This window comes from Vombatus ursinus, unplaced genomic scaffold (genome assembly GCF_900497805.2).
Source record: "Vombatus ursinus unplaced genomic scaffold, bare-nosed wombat genome assembly UNPS02014172.1, whole genome shotgun sequence".
NCBI lineage: Eukaryota > Metazoa > Chordata > Mammalia > Diprotodontia > Vombatidae > Vombatus > Vombatus ursinus.
In genome coordinates this window covers 816,259-837,383 of record NW_020953950.1, presented here as the reverse complement: position 1 = coordinate 837,383, position 21,125 = coordinate 816,259, and the positions used below count along the sequence as shown (strand labels likewise).

The following is a 21,125-nucleotide window of genomic DNA, read 5'->3' as shown; positions in this document are numbered from 1 at the left end:
TGTGTGTGTGTGTGTGTGTGTGTGTGTGTGTGTGTGTGTGTGTAAACCTCTGACACATACTGGCTAGGTGATAGCTTAACTCCCTAGTGCTCAAAGCTTAAAACTATTTAACACAGGTGTTGATCTGCACTGATAGAGGGAGTTTCCTCACCGGGAGGTCCAGTCAACAAGCATTTATTAAGCACTTAGTATTTACCAAGCACTGGGCTAAATAAATGCTGGAGGTGCTTGAAACCACAGTCTAGTAGCAAATCTGCAACATGTGTGTTGTTCTCTCCCTGAGAGTGTTCCTGTGTTCATTTCTAAGGACAGGGTATTGGGACAGTCAGCCCTTGGCCTTCTCTTTCTGTTCCTGCCTTAAGGATGAAGCATTTTCCTATAGAATACCACTTTCGGGGAAAACCTCATCTGGGTCCATTTCAAGGGCCCGAAGGTTTGCACCTGCCTCTCCTTGCCCCACCCCCCCCCACTTCCCAAAAGATATTTCTCAAATGTAAACTATTTTTTTTTAAGACAAAGTGATGATACATTTGTTTGGGGATTTCGGGGCAGGGGGAGGGGGATATTAGGCAAGCCAGATATTTTCTGCAAATGTTGCTATAGACAAGGAAGCAAAGAATTACAGAATTTCAAGGATGGCAGGAACTTCCGTGTCAGTCAAACCTCTCCCTAAGCAGGAATTTCCTGTTTGATATCCCCCAAGGTGGTGTGACATTTATTAGTTTCCTAAAGACCTCAAGTGAAGCCTTCCTCAAGCAACCATTTCCACTTTGGAACAAGTTGAAAAATGATCCTGCACCTTCTCCCACCCACCCCTCTCCAAACCTGCTTCTAGGTCTGTCTTCAGGGATCAGGTAGAGCAAATTGACCCCCTACTACAGCTTGACATCAGCCATCATATGTCCCTCTTCCACCTGCCCAATCCAATACCATCCAATATATTAGTCACCCATCCTAGTTTTGTGTCATCTTCAACCTTGATGATCATGCCATCCCATCTTCATTTAAGTCATTAATAAAAATGTTAAACCTCACCATCTTGTTGGGTGTCCCACAGTCCTCTTCTCCAAGTTAAAAATACCCAGTTCCTTCAACCAGGACTCTCATGACATGATCTCCCCATCTTGGTTACCCTCTTTGGATAGGCTCCAGGCTGTCCATATCTTTCCTAACATGTGGGTGCCCACAACTGGTCCACTGGTGGTGGACCTCTATTGAATCTTCCTTTGGGTAGAAAATCTCCCAAACCATCTCCATCCACCTAGTAGGAAGGGAGCCTTTGCAAGCAGATTTGCCCAGATAAGAAAACTCAAGTTTTTTTTTTCTCGCAAAAGCATTTGCTTGGCAAAAAAAAAAAAAAAGACAAAACAACCTTCTAACAGTCAAGATGGCAGGGGGAGAACCCATGGGGACATGGAGTCTCTTCTCGTTGATTTCAGCTTTGTCGGCCTAGAAGCAGTCACTGCACGAGGCTAAAACATTCTGTCTTTCTCTCAGACCTGGGAAATGTAAGAAATGATGTTTGCTGTAAACTTGCAATTGTTGTTTTAAATGCTTTGTGAACTTTCCGAGAAGGAAGTCGCAGGAGAACAAGCTTCATTAGTTGCTGCCGACCTCCCTTTAGGAGGCTCTTGGTGTAAACATAATGATTACAGCAACATATGAATCACATTCCTCTCTCTTTTTTTTCCACATTCCTCTCTTTTAAAAATAATTGGGAAACATAAATAAATAAATGGAACCACAGCAAAACAGAGGCCACCAAAGGAAGGGGCAGAGGAGCTGTTATGTAAACAAGATCACAAATCCATGGCAACCAATTCAGTCAACAAGTTAAGAGACATTTATTAAGTGCCTACTATGTGCCACACAAGCAAAAAGAGAAACAGTCTCTGCCTTCAGGAAGCTTACATTCTAATGCGAAGGGAATAAGTATTTAATAAGTGCCCACTAGGTGCCAGACACTGTGCTAAGAACTGGAGATACAAATACAAGGAAAAAGAAAGTCCCTGCCCTCAAGGAGCTTACATTCTAACAGGAAGGGAATGTGCCTACTGTGTGCCAGGCACTATGCTGAATGTTTTACAAATATTATCTAATGGGGGAAGACAATACAAGATCAGGGAACTGAAAAGCAGGGTGGGGAGAGTTGTTGGGGACGGTGCAGGGTGTCAAGAGAGTCAGAAGCAGTGCTGGGAAAGAAAACATAGGTGGCTGGCAGCCCCACATGCTGCTGTTGGCTATGGCAGAAACCAAAGACAATGAGCTAAAGTAGAGATGAGAGGCTGAATCAGTCACAGAATTTCATAGTTGGAAGGGCTTCAGCAGCAGTGGAATCCAACCCAAACAGAAAAGGAGTACCCTTCAGAATGTACTGATTAAGGCACATCTAGCCTTTGCTTAAAGGTCTTCAACAAAGAGGACCCATCACATCTCAAGGTAACCAGCTTTAATTTTTAGAAAGTTTTTCCTAAGATCAATTCTAACACTCTTTGTGACTTCTCCCTTCTTTCTATGTCTGCCTGCTAGGACCCCATACAAAACAAACCTAGGCCCTCTTCCACTTATATAATTGCTAGCTATTTTTATTATCGTTATTATCAGTAATAGTGCTAGTAGTAGTAGTAGTGGTGGTGGTGGTGGTAGTAGTAGTAGTTGTTATTGTAATAATAGTAGTGGTGGTGGGGGTGGGGGTGGTGGTAGTAATAGTCAGAAGACCCTTATATGACACGGACCTCTCACCTTCCTATTGCCCTCCGTTGGAAGTGCTCTAGCTCATTAGTGGCCTTTCTCAGTTGTGGTGCTGAGAACTAACTAAAAACAGTGTTTTAGACAAGGTCTGAAGAGGACAGGACAGAGGGACTCTTGCTTCCCACTTCCTGAAAGCTGAGACTCTCTTAATGCAGTTTGAGAACATATTAGCTCTTTGGGCCGCCATATCACACGATTGGTTCATTTTAATCTTGGAGTTCATTAAAATCTCCAGATCATGCTCAGACTGGCTGCTGCCCATCCTTATCCCTTTGACCCCCATCTTGTACTTTTAAAGTTTGAAATCCAGGTGTAAGGCCACATTTACCCCATTAAATTGCATCTTGGGAGATCCAGTCTATCAAGGTATTTGGGAAATCTTGACTCTGTCATCCTTGGTTTGCACCATTTGCCATCTGTTTTGTTAATGCTGTTGTTCAGTTGTTTCAGTCTTTTCTGACTCTCTGTGACCCCGTTTGGAGTTTTCTTGGCAGAGATACTGGAGTGGTTTGCCATTTCCTTCTCCAGTTCATTTTACAGAGGAGGGAACTGAGGCAGACAGGATTAAGGGTCACACAGCTAGTAAGTGTCTAAAGCCAGATTTGAACTCAGGAAGATGAGTCTTCCTGACTCCAGGCCCAGCACTCTATCCACTTCATCACCTAGCTGCTCCTATAATTTAATTGTACTACCATCTAATTCACATCAATTCATAAATTATGCAGCCAATCGACTAAATCAAGTGCCTATGTTCTTGAGAGACAACCAGGGCTTCCCAGAGAAATGTTTTTTTTTAAGTACTTTGGTCTTTTATATGAAGTTAATAGAATCATAGAACATCAGAGTTTGAAAGTCCTTAGAATACAATCAAACCTGGAAGGACATTAATAGTAATAATAACATTTATATAGTGCTTCAACGTTTCCAAAGCACTTTACAAGTATTATTTCATTGTATCTATTTTGCTTGTTTACTTATTTGGAACATAGAACATCAGAACTAGGAGATAGTCTAGCCCAGGGGGTTGTCATGTCTTTTGTGTCCTGGACCCCTTTGGCATTCTGGGGAAGCCCATGGACTCCTTCTCAGAACAATGTTTTTAAATAATTGAAGAAAATGCTACATTTTAAAATTAATTTATGTCTTTTTAGTTTTCAACATTCACTTTTATAAGATTTTGAGTTCCAAATTGTTTCTCCTCTCTCCTCCCTCTTCCCCAAGATGGCATGCAATCTGATACAGGCTATACATGTACAATCATATTAAACATATTTCCACATTAGTCATGTTGTGAAAAAAGAATCAGAACAAAAAGGAAAAACCACGAAAAAGAAAAAAACAAAAACAAAAAAAGAAAGAGAAAACAGTATGCTTCCATCTGCATTCAGATTCCACAATTCTGTCTCTGGATGTGGATAGCAGAAAATGCTACATTTCAAATGGAAGTTAGGGCAGTACCTTTTTCCCCTCCAACTTCATGGAGCCCCTAAAATCTGTCCCTTGGGTCTCCAGGTTAAGAATGCCTGGTCTAGTCTAACCCTTTCCTTTTAATTTAAGAGAAAGTTGAGAAGGCCCCCAGAGGAGCTAAGGTTGCCCAGCTGGTTGGTGGCAGAGCCAGGGCCAGGGGCTGCTGGAGCTCCCTACTGCCATGCTAACACCATCCCCACCATGCAATGGCCTGTCCTTTTCTTCTCCCCCGACACAAACTCAGCTTTTGAGGCAAAACTCCAGATCGAACATGCACCACAAATTTGGCCCAATTTGTATGTTTGTGTTTCACCTGAGAGCAGGATCTTCTGCTCTCTGGACTTACCAGCCTGTCTCCTTTCCATAACAGCATGCAACCCATTGCATTTTTGAGAGGGGGTGTGGCTGGGGTGGGGGGGACCCAGAGGAGGATGTCAGCATCAGCATCAGCATCAGCACCAGCTTCTCTGCCTAGTGATTGGAGAAGGTCACAGCTCTCTCTGACCACCTCTCAGCTAGGTATGCTAATGGAAGTGGAGGAAGCCTGGAAAGGAAGTGCACAGATGGTCAACAATCCTTAGCCCGGCTCTGACTTTCAACCTTTACCAAACTTTGACCAGAGCTGTTTGAATCAAGCTGTTGGCACAGCCCCTGGGCATGCAGAATTGACCCTTTGGGTGCCCACGCCTCTCTCTGCTTCTTCTCTGCTGTAAGGAACTAAAACTCAGTGAAATGGCTGCAGAGGAAATGAGGAATGAGAAAGAGATGGTCTGGATACTGATCAAGCCGAGTCATCTAATATTGATTCTTTTTCTTCCTCCTCCTCCCTCCTCTTCCTCTTTCCTCTCCCCCCTTCTTCATGTTCCTTCCCTCCTTCCATTCCTCTCCTTGCTTCTCCCTCTCCTCCTCACCTCTCTCATTTCCCTCCTGCCACCCTCTTCTCTTCTCTCTCCCCATCACTTCCTTCCTCTTTCTCCTCTCTTTTCCTCCCCCACCCCAATTCTGTAACCTAGAAATTGGCTTCCCCTGGAACTGCTTGTACTATGATCCCTACTTTACAGAACCTTTATAGAACATAACTTATCCAGGGTCACACAGCTAGTAAATATCAGAGCCAGGACTGGAACCCAGGGCACCTGATTCAAGTATAGCTATCTTCAAGTATATAAAGAACTGTCACATGGAAAAAAGGCAGAAAGACTCATCTCCCTGAGTTCAAATCCCATCTTAGACACTTATTAGCTGGGTGACCCTGGGCAAGTCACTTAACCCTGTTTGCCTCAGTTTCCTTATCTGTAAAATGAGCTGGAGAAGGAAATGGTAAACCACTCCAGTATTTTTGTCAAGAAAACCCTAAATGGGGTTATTTCATAATGACTGAACAACAAAACCATGTGGAAAGGGGATCAGATTTGTTCTGCTAGGACCTGAAAGACATAATTAGAAGCATTTGCTGCAAGCTACAGAGAGTCAGATTCAGGCTTGATGGCAGGAACAATTTCCCAGCCTTTGCATTTTGTTTATTTAATTCCCCTTTCTGCAAGAAACCTTTTCCAATTATCCTTAATGCTAATGACTTCCAAGATTGTTTCTAATTTATCCTATATATGTCTTTTTAGTACATGGTTGTTCTAAGGCCCCTCCCAACTCTGTCCCCTCAGACATTCTGTGTTCTAAGGGCCCTCCAGCTCTGACATCCTGTGTTCTAAGGGTCCTCCCAGCTCTGACATCCTGGGTTCTAAGGACCCTCCCAGCTCTGACATCCTGTGTTCTAAGGGCCCTCTCAGCTCTGACATCCTGTGTTCTAAGGGCCCTCCAGCTCTGACATCCTGTGTTCTAAGGGTCCTCCCAGCTCTGACATCCTGGGTTCTAAGGACCCTCCCAGCTCTAACTTCTCTGGCCTCTGACCCGAGTTCACTATTATCTTCATATGGTTTTGTGAGAATGAAATGAAATAATATATGTAAAGCATTTTGCAAACCTTTTTCAGCACTCTAGAAATGTTAGCTGTTGTTATGATTATTACCCCATGACTTCCCTTCAAGGTGGTTGCTATGGATAGAGTTCTGGGCCTTTAGTGAGAAAGACCTGAGATAAAATCCAGCCTCAGACACTACCTTAGCTGTGTGATCCTGGGCAAGTCACTTAACCTCTGCCTGCCTAAGTTTCCTCAGCTGTAAAATGGGGATAATAGCCCCTACCTCCCAGGGCTGTGAGAATCAAATGAGATATTTGTAAAGCACTTTGGAAACCTTAGAGTAACATAGGAATGTTAGCTATTAGTAATAGCATTATTAGGTCATAATTTGAAAATACTACTTTTAAAAAAAAAAAACTGAACCTGTGATTTCATTGATATAGAGAATTCCCAGAGGAAATTCCTTCTCCCAGTGCAAATCAGCATTGGGTTGCTTGGGGTACTGAGATGTAAGTGACTTGTCTAGGGTCATACACTCCATTTGTGTCAGAACCACAACTTGAACCCATGACTTCTTGACTCCAAGATTGACTTTCCTTCAGGAATGTGCTGGCAAATGTTTAACAATTGATTCTCCAGAAAAAAAGAATGAAAGTGCACATAACACACTTTTAAGTTTTATCTGCATTGTTGGCATTTTCTTCATCACTTTCTTAAGTCTAGACAGTCAACAAAACAATGAGTCAAGCCCTGATTTGTCCCTGATTTCTGAGGTATAAATGCCACCACTGAAAATTTAACAACCAGATCTCCAGAGCGAGTTTGCAGAGTACCACTGCTCTCAATCCACAGTGCCACAGTGCCTATCTTGACAATATTACAAAAGGAATAAAGACAAATTCAACTGAAAAAGGAGAGGTTATTATTAGTAGTAGTATCATATTATTATTAGCTATTATTCCATCTTCTATGCTGTAGAAGTAGCTATTATGTTAAATTTTTTTTTTTGCAACCTCTAAATTTCTGGGCTCTGAGACAAAACTTAGACTGCCCCTCCCTAGTTACATTTCTCTTTCAAATTTCGTAAGACAACACAATCCATTATTGTTCAAATGCACTATCACAGTTCAGGCCCTATTTGAGAGAGTCTGAACTAAGAATGCTCAGCACTGTGTCTGCAGTTGATTAGCATGGAGATGTCTGATTTCAAGAAAATTCCACATGAATTTCAAGAAAAGGAAAGCTATGATGCAACAGCCAGGCCTCATCGGATTGATGTACAAAATTTATAGCAGATGGGTGGGTAGGAGAATTACAGAGAATTTTGCTTGGGAAAAATTCTTCTTCAACTAAATAATAAGAATTCCCCTTTCTGGGACATCAGTAGAACACTTTTCATACAACAATTCCATATTTATTAATAACTTTTATTTTTTGGTCCTGATCTGTGATCCATATGTAAAATCCATATGGGGACTTCCTAGTTTGGAAAACGCTTTCACTACTGCAGCTGACCAATCCTTCTGTAACTTAGAGTCTTAGTGAGGCTAAGTGACTTGACTGTGGGCCCACAGTTGAGTTAGAAACAGGACTTGAAGAAAGGTCTTCCCAACTGTAAGAACAAAGGATATCAGGGAAGATTAGGGGATAAACATGTATAGAGCACCTGCTACGTTCCAGGTACTGTGCTAGGCACTTTACAATTATTATCTCATTTGATTTTCACAACAACTCTGGGAAATAGGCCATTATTATCCCCATTTTACAGATGAAACAGGCAGACAGAGGTTGTGACTTGCCCAGGGCCAGCTAGTAAGTGTCTGAGGCCTGATTTGAACTCAGTTCTTCCTGACTCCATGCCCCACCCTCTAAATACTAAGCCATCTGGCTGTCTCATATTTCTGTTGTATGACAAATTCCATGGGACCACAGGAAATATCTCTGGGTTCTGTAATAATCCCTTCTCTCTTCTTCCTCACAGGGCCAGTACTCATCATGGCCCAGGACAGTGGACTCACACCCGAGCCCCAGATTCGCTACACAGCTTCCTGTACTCCATAATCAACCAATAAGTGCTCACAGAAGTTTGTCCCAAGGACTGATGGAAAGCACACAACCTCGTCCCCCTGTGGAAAAGAGGCCAATCAGTGCCGGAGGCAGAAGGACGCTGAATATTCCATCGGATCCAATTGGCAGATCTCCTGTTAAACAAGGTACCTAATGGACTTTTCATGTTTCCTATGAAGAAATTCACAGCCATTTTTATTGTTAATTTGTATAGGGTAACTCAAAAGTCTTGTTTAGTATAAAACAGTTGAAGCTTAAAATTTCACTAAGACTTTTGGGACCTGCTGTATTTGGGAAAGAGGTTGCAATGATAGATGGATTGGGGAACCAGCCTCAAAACTAGGAAAGCCTGGTTTCTTGGCCTGCCTCTGACATCTTCTTCACTGGCTCTGTGACTGTGGACATGTGAACACAACCTCTCAGTTCCCCAGGCAGTATTATAAAAGTGTACATTACAGAGCAGGGGCAGGTCTGCTCTGATCAAGGGAGTTTTCCTTGTGGGCATTTCCCTGCTCACACTGATAAAGCTGCAAATGTGGGCCAAAATGTATATTTTATCTTGGCATCTTGTAAAGGAACCCAATCCTGACTCTTATTCCACAAGCCGTCCCAGCTCTGACATTCTAGGCTCTGAATTCCCTTCATACTCTAACACTTTGTGTTCTGAGTCAGTTCTGGCAATGTTGGAACTAAGTCCTGGCTGGGATAAGTTACTTGACTGTGTTCTACCGTCCCTCCCAGCTGTGACATTCCATGTTGTAAGGTCTCCTTCCAGCTCTGACATTTCCTGTTCTAAGGACCCCCTACCCCCAGCTCTGGTATTCTGGGTTCTTAGGGTTTGTGCTAAGGTCTCTTCCCACCTTGACATTCCATGTTCATATAATACAAGTATACCTTTTTCTTCTCACTTTCTTTCCTAGTTATTATGATGTGGAAAGAAAATCATCTATACTTTACATTTTAATTAAAATATGTCCAACATACATTTTTATTAGTGGGCAAGCATTTTTTTGGAGAGACATTGCAGCCAACATTTCCCCTTAAGGACAACTCTCTAAGCCAAGCGATTTCCAATTGCCATTTTATAGTAACTATGAAACAAAAGATGAAGATGAAGAAATTCTGCAGCCAGGAAAAACTACACCATTTTCAGGTAGAGTTTCAATTGAATTATTCACCAGAGGGAGCCATGATCATGTGAATGTCAGCTTGGCTCATGGCAAAGGCATGTTGGAATAAATAGATATCTTTTCTCAATTTGGCTCATGGTAAACTAAGGAACAAAATTTCTTCTCTTTATTTGGTTAGCAAAAGGACATTCCTTCTATTGATCTACATACCGATTCTGACTTTTGGGGGGTAGTACAACCCTTATTTCGAGATGGTCAAGGGAGGCAAAGGCCCTGAAGAATATCAGACTAAAGACATTGTTTCACCACCCCCTCTTAATTCTTATAGCCCCCAGAGGTCTAATGTTGCAGGCTGCCCTCATGGTCAAGATGGAGAGAGAGAGGCAGAAAGGAAGAAAGGAACAAATATTGAAACTGTCCTTGAATTCAGATCCCTCCCACTGCCCTAAACAATAGCTCATGGAGGGAACAATTGAGGAAAGGAATAGACTGATAAAGGAAGATGCCGATTGATCAGGAAGCAAGCAGGATGAGAAAGAGCATTATGGGGCATTATCCATTTGTGATGTAGACAGATGATATTGATGGAAATTCCTTTAAAGGTCTTGCATTGTATCCTTGGTCTATTCAAATCTTCTTCTGGCCATGCCATTCAAGAAAACAGGAGAGGGGTCCTGGTATGAAGGGAAGAGTGAAGGTTTTACAAATATTCAAAAACATTCAGGATATTAGAGTTGGAAGGAGTTTCAAAAGCCAACCAATCCAGCCCATATTTCATGTAGAAATGTCCTCTCCAATATCCATTCATTCATTCATTTGTAACCCAGGGTTCAAGCCCAGAGCATTTGATTAAGAATCTCCTCATTTAAAGGAAAGAATGGTCATTTATTGGGGTGGAATTGGCAAGAGAGCTTTGTAGAAGGGAGACATTTTTCTTCTGGGATAGTGTATATAAGTAGTTCTGGGCCAATGAGAGAGAGAAAGGGGGGATGGAGGGAGAGAAGGGGGGAAGAGAGAGAGAGAGAGAGAGAATCAGCAAACATATAGAGAATTGTATCAAATGATCCAATCTTGAACCCTGGGTTGTGCATTCATTCAACAAACATTAATCTCCCTCTGTATGAAAACACTGTGCTAAGTGCTGGGGGAGATAGAAAGACTGGACAAGATACATCCCCTGCCTTCATGGAGTTTGTAGTCTAGCATGAGAGATAATGAAGAATAATTACATATGGTTATTGAGTCTGTTCCCATACTTCCAACAATGAGGAGCTCAACACCATTGCTGGATAGCTCTGGCTCTTAGAGTCTTCTTTCTTGCATTGTACCAAAATCTGCTTCCTTGACCTCTGCCCATTGACTCCTTTTCTTTTCCCTTTGGAGGAACATGGAATTAGTCTAATCTCTCTTCCACATAATAGCCTTGGCTAATTTCTAGGCATCCAACTTCTCATTCTTCATGATTTTTCAGATTCCTCAAATTCATTTCAGTGATAGTATTCAATTCAATCTAGGAAACTTTTATTAAATGTCCACTACATGGAAATCTCTGTGCTAGCATTTGGGATTACAAAGATAAAGTACAGCTCATTTCAACAAATACTTAGTAAGTGCCTGCTAAAATGAGAGACTTCGAGAAGCTCATTGACACAGAGTAGAAAATCCAAGATCACAGAATTTTGGGGTTGGGAGGGACTCTAATGGTTGTCTACTTCAGCCCACTGGGAGGTCCTCAAGGGCAAAGGCTGTCTTTTGCCTTTTTTCTTGTATCCCTGGTTCTTAGCATAGCACCTGGCACATAGTAGGTGCTTAATAAATGCTTGTTGACTAAGTTATTTCAGGATCTTGGGATGAGATTTGTCAAGGTTATTGTTGGAACTCATTAAAAGCAATTAAGGGATCCCTTGACTTGAGAGTGATACACACTTGGCTATGCACATAGTGTGCCGTTCATTCCTGAGCATTAGGAACTGAGAGATGACATGGTCACTTTCTCTCAGTTCCTGACATTTTCACTCCACATGTTCTTCCCTGATTGGTCAAAAAGAATGGAGAGTTAAGTAGTGGTTCCCTTTATTTTCTCAACCTTCTAAGAGGTGAAATTTTCTTTAAGGCAAGTCAAAAATTCACTTGAAATCCACTCACCTTTTAATGGAATCTCCAGTACCTGGATGGATAGTTGAAGTCCTCCCTCAGTGATCTCTGTTTCCTTGTGTCAATTTCCTGAGCTTTAAGAGAAAAGCATCATCCATAAGCTCAATTAGACCTGGTATTTTCACAACAATATTATTTCTTTTTCTTTATCCCTCTCTCTCACTAAATGTTCCCCACTCTACCTCAACCCTCAGATCCATGGATTTTCAGTTATATTTTATTTTGGCAAACAATGCTACCTTCTGATTTATTTCATTTGAACAAGATATTCCCTTCTGCTGACCTTTTCCAGTTCCAAATTCTACCCACCAAGTCCCAGTGGTACCTGCAAGGAAGTATTTTTTCCTCATATTAACATTTCAAGTTTACCTTAATTATTTCTCACTCTCTGGGCATACAAGACATAGAAATGAGGCCAAGAGCAGGGCGATGCTAGGAGGGGAAGTAAGGTGATCTGTGCTTTGTCTTAGAGAGATGATATTTAGAGGGGTCTATTTTCCTCATTCCCTGCAGGGGAAGATTGCCACGATCCTGCTTCTTTTCCTGGGCCCAATCGTGGCTCCCTGCCCATCACAGTAGGTCCCCCATACAGATTGCTTCAGAGACATCAAAGATGTTCCAGGATATACATTGTCATATGTTCAAGGACAATGACAGAATAACAGAATTGCAGAGTTTGAAGAAACCTCAGTATCCATAATGTTTGATCTATACCCCCAAAATAATCCTCACAACAATGCACTGACCACACACAGGAGCCTCTTCCAGGGAGAGGAATGTCACTTTTCCCTTCTCAACGTGATCCATTTCATTTTAGGTACTTCTCATCTGAAGAGAACTACCATTCCCCTTCTCCTTCCAGTCTTCTCTTCTCCAAGCTAAACATTCCCAGTCTTTTCAAATGATCTTGATATGAAATAGTCCTATGCCATCCCGGGCCCCCTGTCACCACCCCTCCTAGTTTGTCACCTTCCCTCGACTTCCCTTGCCCTCCCACCACCTCTTCGTGGGAGTTAGGGGGTCCAGTCACCAACTGTGGCAGGTTGCCATGGGCAAGACTCTCTGGGGATTGGGTTAATCTTCTCCTAGTATGACCTTTCTGGATGGAGGTAGCCTGCGTGAGTCAGGAGCTCTCAGGAAAGACTGTTCTGGCATGAGTTAAACAAAATGGCTGCCTAGGTCCCTTCAAACACTACATTCCGTGATAAGGAGATTGAAGGCTAGTGTCCAAGGTAGAATTCAGAGGTGTTCCCATCTCCTCCTTGACTCAGCCCTTCCCTGTCTCCCCCCACTAGAATGGAGCTCTCCAGGAGCTCTCCCAGACTCTTGTCTCCTCCCTCCTAGGCCCTAACCCTTTTATGGTGCTTGATCCAATTTGCTACTTAGGCTCTGGCCTTAAGCGTTGTTCCCTTAGTTCCTTTCTCCTTTCAGTTATAGGGCTTCTCCTCCACTAGAGTGCTCCTTTTTGCCATCACTAATATCTTCCTTAGTCACTGGTTCAAGCTAGCTAGGCCCTTTTCCTCCCTTCCATCCCTTTTCATTTTAAGGGTCCCCAAGTAAGTCAGGGAGTCTTTGGGCAAAGATATTCTTGCATAAACCTTAGGAAACATACTCCATCTCTAGCAAGAAGTTCATCATGCCTGTTTCCTATGCTACACTTCATAAACTCAAATCCTGTTCTCAACTCCATCTACTTAGCCTGCTGCTCACTCCCTATAGTCTCATTTCCTATCCAAAGTCTCAACCTTTAACTTAAAGGAAAAATGAAAACATCTATTCTCCCAAGTGTCTTAGTTTCCTGCCTGGGAATTTACAGATACTAGAGATATTTCCAGGTTTTTTCTGGTGGTATCATTTGATCCCATGTGAGTCATCAGAAGTGGGTTGGGGTGGGCGGCCTTGAGAAGGCTTGGCAAGCTATGGATTCGTGCTCCAGGAAGAAAACGTGCTTCCCGGCTGACTATGTCACATCTACATATGGCTCCTCTTCTGATCATAGGATTTCAGAGCTGGGAGGGTCCTTAGAACAGAAAATGTCAGAGTTGGAAAGTCCTTTAGAACCCAGAGTGTCAGCTGGAAGGGCCCTTGGAACCTAGAATGTCAGAGCTAGGAGGACCCTTAAAACTGAGAATACTTAAATTGAAAGGGACTTTGAAGACCATCTATCAAGTCTTCATTTTTGAGATGAGAGGCTGCATATGGACTTAGAAAACCACAAATTAGCATTATATATGTTGTATTTTGAGGGGCAGTAGGTGACACAGTAAATAGAGTGCTGGGCCTAAAGTCAGGAAGACTCAATCTTCCTAAGTTCAAATCCAGCTTCAGACACTCACTAGCTGTGTGACCCTGGGCAAGTCACTTTACCCTGTTTGCCTCAGTTTCCTCATCTGTCAAATGAGCTGAAGAAGGAAATGGTAAACCACTCCAGTATCTTTGCCAAGAAAGCTCCAAAAAGGACGCAACTGAACAACAACAACAGATGTTGTATTTTTATTTATTTTGTTAAACATTTACACTTTCACCTGATTGCAGAGCATGGGAATTTTGCAGGACTTATAAGTTTGACACTGCTGGTAGAGAATGGCTTGGAGAAAATAAAGTAAGGGAAATCAATTAGGAGGCTATTGTAATACTTCACACTAGAGAAAGATAGGTGATGGCAAAGGGAAGGAGCGGAGAGAAGGGAAAGTGCCCAAGAGGAGAGGGAAAGCAGAATCAACAGGACTTGGCAACTGATTAGATGATCCAGGATAATTCTGAGGTTGGGAACCTGTAAGAAATTAGGAAAAGGGTCATATTTTTCAGGGAAGAGAATGAGCTATGTTTAGACCTAAGATCATAATATCATAAGTTAAGAGCTGAAAGGGACCTTAAAGACCACTGAGTGCAAACTTCTCATTTCACAAATGAGAAAATAGAAACATAGAGAAATGAAGTGGCTTGCCAGTGGCCCCAGACCTCAGTATGTGAGGTAGGATTTGAATTCAGGACATCCCGGCTTTAAGTCAGGTGTCCTATCCACTTGTCATACTTCTTTTCGAGTTTGATAATTCCGAATCCAATACTCTTTCCTTCATACCTCACTGTATCTCCATGTCAAGTTGGAGATGTCCACGGAACACACATTTAAGCAGAGACATCCAGCAGGCAGTTAGTGATATGGTTTTAGATGTCAGGAGAGAGGTGAGAGGTTCTTTGTATTTCTATCTCTAACACCTAGAATGATGCCTGGAACATAGTAAGGGCTTAATAAATGCTTGTAATTGATAAATGGATGGATGGATGATGCAAAAACTCACAACACTTTTGTTTGTCCTTTATGAATTGTCGTGCATCAGTCTGGACAGCTAGAGAGCCAATCTGGTCATCTGATGACCTGGATCACCGATCTACAGCACCCCATGAAAAGGTGAGCTCTCCTGCTAGAAGGAGCTTAATTGCTGATCGATTGAAGCTTCATAAAAAGTGACCAACTCTGCCCAAGTGGGTATATCGTAGTTATATCCCTTTTTCGCTGTAGATAAGAGACAATATGTATATGACAGTGAGAGAGAAAATAAGAGAGAGATGGAGGGAAAGAGGAAGGGAGATGGAAGGAGAGCAAGAGAGAGGGAGGGAGAGAGAGGAAGGCAAGAGAAGGAAGGAGAGAGAGAAGGAAGGAAGAAGAAAGAAGGAGAGAGGGAGGAAAAGAAGGAGGTAGGGAGAAAGGGAGAAGGAGAGAGGATAGAGGAGGGAGGAAGAGAGACAGAGGTATAACAGGAAGTCCCAGCAATGTTCATTTCATATTGATAATAGAGCAGTAACAGGGGTCAGTTATAACACTGGGGTATAGGAGGACTGAGAGGTTGCAAAAAGGCAGATTGAGGCTCAATATGATTTTTTGTTTTTGCTTTTCTTTTTAAGTGAGGCAATCGGGGTTAAGTGACTTGCTCAGGGTCACATAGCTAGTAAGTGTCAAGTGTCTGAGGTCAGTTTTGAACTCAGGTCCCCCTGACTCCAAAGCTGGAGTTTTATCCACTGCGCCACCTAGCTGCCCCTTCAAATGCCATTTCTAAGAGCTAGTAGTTCGGCTGGAACATGAAATGCATGAATGAGAAAAATCTTAAAGGCATGAACAAGAATAATCTATTTATTCAGTCAGTCATTTATTTATAATGAGAATAATTTGAAGTGAGTTTAGGAAGGGTCATTTGGAGATCGATTGTGGGGGAAGGCTAATACTTTTAGTACAAAGCTTTAGGGACTGTGAAAGGGGAAGATTTAGGATCATAGACTTTCATAACTAGAAAACATCTTAGTCCTGGGGATTGCACCTAGAAAAGAGACCAGAAAAAACCTTGCTATACTCAAGGATTGGGACTTGAAAGGGACAAGTCAAATGCTTGGGAGGTGAAACCAAGAAGCTGGATGTGTCAGGCTGCGTTCCGTGATGATGTTGTGTGCCGATAATTTTTCCTAATTATCCTAATGGGTCAAACCTAAATGGATTGTGCCCCAATGCTTCTCCTATCACTGTGATAGATCATGAGAGTCAGAAAATTCACTGTGGTGGAGGGACACGTAGAAGAAAGCCATCCATCCCAAACGTGAGGGCTAAGGAGCAGAAGAGCCTTTACCTCTTCCATCCCCTCCCAAGGCAGTGACATTAGAAATGAACAGCAGTGAAACTAAGGGGCTTTGGGGCATAGGAGCACAGACTTGTGAGCTCAAAGGCATTTTAGAGGCCAGCTAGCCCAAGTGTCTCATTTAACAGATGATGGAACAGAGGTTCAGAGAGATGATGGTGATGATGATGATAACAACTAATAAAGCACTTCACAGACATGATCTCATGTGATGCTCATAATAACGCTGAGAAGGAGGTGGTATTATCATCACAGTTTTACAGATGAGAAAATGGAAGTGGGCAGCAGTTAAATGACTTTGCCCAAGGTCATACAGGTGATTTGAACTCAAGTCTTTCTGATTCCAAATCAGTCTCTATACTCTATATGCCTCCCACCTACCTAGGGAAGTGATTTGCCTAAATTCACTCCAGAATTCAAACAGGACAAGCTCAGGGCTCTTTCTGCCACACAATTTAGCAACTAGATGGCACAGTGGATGGAGCTCTGGGCCAGGAGTCAGGATGACCCGAGTTCAAATCCAGCCTCGGATACTTACTAGCTGTGTGATCATGGGCAAGTCAGTGAAAACCAAAAAAAAAAAAAAAGCAAAACTCTTCTGTCTGCCTCAGTTTCCTCAACTGTAAAATGGGAATAATAATGGCACCTTCTTCCCAGGGTTGTTGGGAGGATCAAATGAGATAATAATTATAAAGCACTTAACATCATGCCTGGTACACAGTAGGTGCTATATAAATGTTACTATTAGGTGACACAGTGGATAGAGTGATGGGCCTGGAGTCAGGAAGACCTGAGTTCAAATCCAGCCTTAGATACTAACTATATGACCCTGGACAAGTCACTCTACCCTGTTTGCCTCAGTTTCCTCATCTGTCAAATGAACTGGAGAAGGAAATGGCAAACTACTCCAGTATCTCTCTCAAGAAAAATGACTGAAAAAAAAAGATTGAGTACTAAGGAGAGAATAAAATGAGATAATAATGTATATAACATGCTCTGCAAACTATGTAAATATTGGTTATTATAATATTATTATTACATTCTTGTCTTCGTTTCAGTGCCTAGCCTCATGAGGTAACAAGCATTTATTAAGCACTTACTGTATGCCCTGCAGGCATTGTGCTCACCCTTTTCTTAATTTCCTGCAGGTTCCCAACCTCACCCCCCATACTGAATCAGTTACTGAGTTGTTTTGCTTCTACTCTACAGCATTTCTTAGGTACCTCCCCTCCAGTGTGCTCACACTACTATCATCCATCATCATCTCGCTTGGATTCACCCTACAATAGCCTACTAACTGATTTCCCTCATTTTGTTCTCTCAATCCTCTAGGCTATCCACTACCAAAGGTCTTGCATGGGCCTGCAAAACTCCCATGCTCTGGAAACCAGATTAAACTGTAAATGTTTAACAAAATAAATAAAAATTCAACATAGATAACAGGAGGGAGGCACAAATACAAGCAAAAGGAAAGACAGTCCCTGCCCTCAAGGAGCTTAGATTCTAACAGGGAGCATACACAAAAAAAAGCTGAAAAGGTAGTTGGGGGAGGTCATAGTTTTGAAGTCCAAAAAGCCAGGATGGGAATAAAGGCTGGCCAGCCTGGGCCTCTCCCCAAAATGGAGTCCTCAAGATGAACTCATCAATGGGAGAAGCAGTATGGCCTGGCAGAGGGATATTCCTTGCCCATAATAGTTGCTTAATAAATATTTGGTTTAATAATAATAATAATAGTTAACATTTATATAGCACTTACTATGTGCCAGACACTGTGCTAAGCATTTTACAATTATTAAATTTGATCTTTGTGACAGCCATGAGAGGCCAGTATTATTATTATTTCCATTTCACAGTTGAGGAAATTGAGACAAACAGAGGTTAAGTGACTTGCCCAGCGTCACATAGTAAATGTCTGAGGCCAGATTTGAACTCAGGTCTTTCTGACTCCAGGCCCTGTTGCTGTCATCACATCCATAGATTAAACCTTGAAAGCAAAGAGTAAATCAAATCTTCTCTGACCCTTTTAACTTTATGAAAACCTCTTTAGGGCCGAGTTATGCACCTGAATGAGTCCCACCTGGTCAATATGCCCCATCTGGAGCAGTCCCACGTCATCAATATCTCACACCTGGATCAGTCCCATCGCATCAGCATCCCATACCTGGAGCAGACTCATCTGGTCACCATTGCCAATGAACTCAACACCCAAGATGACATCATTCAGCACCTGGGACAGGAAGTCAACCGCCTCTCGGGCATTGAGATGGAATCCAAACACAAAGACGCCGTGATCGCCAATCTCCAAAATGAAGTGGCTACCATGTCTCAGAGGCTGATGTTAGTCCAGACGGCCCCCGGCCAGAGTAACATCGAGATGGGTCGGAAGCTAGAGCTGCTGGATCAGGACATTGATGACAAAAAGTCTGAGATTCAATCCTTGAAAGACCAGGTATTTCATAAGGATGGCAAAACGTAGAGGATTGGGTGGTGTTTGTTTGTTTTTAAGTCCAGATGTACAGTGATGTCTCCATAGTGAAAGCAAAGCAGAGTGTTGAGGCCAAATAACTTAATTCCATCAAAACTCACAATTATTAGGTAATTTAGATGAGAACTGGCTATCTTTCCTACCCCTCCCCCAAGTGCTTGCTTCATCCCTTTCCTTTGGAGCATAAATAGAGAGCTGGAAGAGGCCTTAAGGAGACCATCTAGTCCAGTGATACCAAACTCAAATAGAAGAGGGTCTACTAGATCATATATGAGGAGCCCTGCAGACATCGAGGGAATTAGAAAACCACATAGTAAAATCATCTATGTCCATATTGTATTTTTATTTATTTTGTTAACTAGTTCCCAGTTACATCCCAGACCTTACGCCAAAATGCCATGGGCCACATGTGGCCAGCATGTTTGACATTATTGTCCTTGTTCAGTCATTTTTCAGTCATGTCCAACTCTTGGTGACCCCACTTGGGGTTTTCTTGTCAGAGCTGCTAGAGTGGTTTGCCAGAAATGATGGAACAAAAATGGTCAATGAGGAGTTGATGATACCCAAGCTAAGTAAGGAGAGAGCCAGGAAGTTCCTACTCACCCTTGATGAATTCAGGTCATCTTTTCCAAATAAATTACATCCTCAGGTACTGATAGGACTTGTAGTTGTGACTGTCATTTGACAGATGAGGAAACTGAGGTGAACTGGGTAAAGTGACTTGCCCAGGGTCACAGAGCTAGTATTTGAACTCAGGTCCTCCTGACTCCTCAGTGGACAGAAATATTTCAAGATCAGAGAAGGTCATGTGTTGTCCTTCTCCAGGAAGGAAGAGAGCACTATTTATGGTGGCTGGTGGACCAGCCAGCATGACTTTCATTCCTAGGGAAATTCTAGAACAAATCATTAAATGATTACTTAATGAATATTTAGACAAGGAATACATAGTTACAAAGAGCCACTTGCCTTCATCAATGACTGGTTATGGTAGACTAACATCATTTCCATTTACAGATGAGGAAACTGAAGCAAATAGCATTAAGTGATTAAGTAACAGGGTTACTAAAGTGGCAAATCAAGTAAAGGCTGTAGATATAGATTAGTTCAATTTTTAGCAAAATCTGATAAAGCATCTCATACTATTTTTGTGGGAAATTTGGAGAGATGGAGATTGGGTGATAATACCATGACATGGATTTGGAACTGGTTGAATGCTTGGACTCAAAGAAATAGTTATTGGATTCAATATCAACTTGGCAAGAGCTCTCCAGTGGAGTGTCCCAGAGATCTGTGTATGGCCCTGTGCTGTCTAACATTGTTATCCATGATTTGGACAAAGGCACAGATGGCACACTCATTCAATTTGCAGATGGCACCAAAAACTGAGATAATGAACACACTGTATGACAGAATCAGGAGCCAAAAAGATCTTGATCATTAAGGCACTGGGTTGAGTCTAATTAGGTGAAATTCAGTAGGGATAAATATAACTTTTATATGTGAATTTCAAAGAATTAACTTCACAAGTACAGGATTGGGGAGGTGAAAAATCTAATATAATTTTGGGTTGCATTGAGCTTCTAGAAATAAGGGGCTGAGCCCATCTGTATGATCTTGGGCAAATCACTTAACCCTGTTTGCTTCAGTTTCCTCATCTGTAAATTGGGCTGGAGAAGGCAATTGAAAACTACTCCAGTATTTTGCCAAGAAAACCCCAAATGTGGTGAGAAAAAATCAGATGTGACTCAAACAACTGAACAACAAAAATGACAAGATCCATCATTTCTATGGCCTGTTTAAATCAAATTCAGGGAATTATGTTCAGTTCTGGAAGCTACAGATTTAGAAGGACATTGCTAAACTACAATTTATTTTACTAAGTTTACTATTTACTAAGAATATTTTGGTCTCAGGACTTCTTTACACTCTTAAAAACTGAAGACCCCAAAGAGCCTTTAGTTTTTTTTTTAATTTTAATTTTAATTTTATTTTTGTGAGTTCTGTCTGTTGACATTTATCACAGTAGAAATTAAAATGACAATATTATTATGAAAATAGTTCATGGACACACTAAAAGAGTCTTGGTGACTCCCATGTGTCCCCAGACCACAGTAGTTCTCCAGAACTAGAGAGTGTACAGAAGAATGTAACCAGGATGCCAGGATGGTGAAAGGCTTCAAACCCATCCCGTAAAAGGATGCTAAAGGAACTAGGGATGTTTAGTCCCTAAAGACTTAGAAGACTCATAATAACTTTCTTCAAGTATTTGAAGGGATGGCATGTGGAGGAAATATTACACTTGTTCTGTTTGGCACCAGAAAGAAGAATCAGGAACAATGGGTAGAAATTGGAAAGAGTTAAGTTTAGCCTTGATAGCAGAAAAAAAAGCTCCTCAAATTTAAACTTGTCCAAAAGTGGCACGGACTGCCTGAGAGTGATGGGTTCTCACTCACTGGAGGTTTTCATATAGAGAATGTGTTGCCTTAAAGCGTATATAAGTAGGCAACATGTCCCTGTATTACTTA

General features: G+C 41.9%; 1 protein-coding gene across 1 annotated transcript in view; it reads left to right on the top strand.

Annotated features, from left to right (window-relative positions):
• FHAD1 (forkhead associated phosphopeptide binding domain 1) overlaps nucleotides 1–21,125 on the top strand; it is a 174,400-nt gene that overhangs the window by 31,385 nt on the left and 121,890 nt on the right. Inside the window, exons 4-6 of the mRNA XM_027859802.1 lie at nucleotides 8,118–8,349; nucleotides 14,829–14,899; nucleotides 18,163–18,564. Coding sequence (XP_027715603.1) covers nucleotides 8,118–8,349; nucleotides 14,829–14,899; nucleotides 18,163–18,564 — 705 coding nt within the window. The remainder of the gene's footprint in view (nucleotides 1–8,117; nucleotides 8,350–14,828; nucleotides 14,900–18,162; nucleotides 18,565–21,125) is intronic.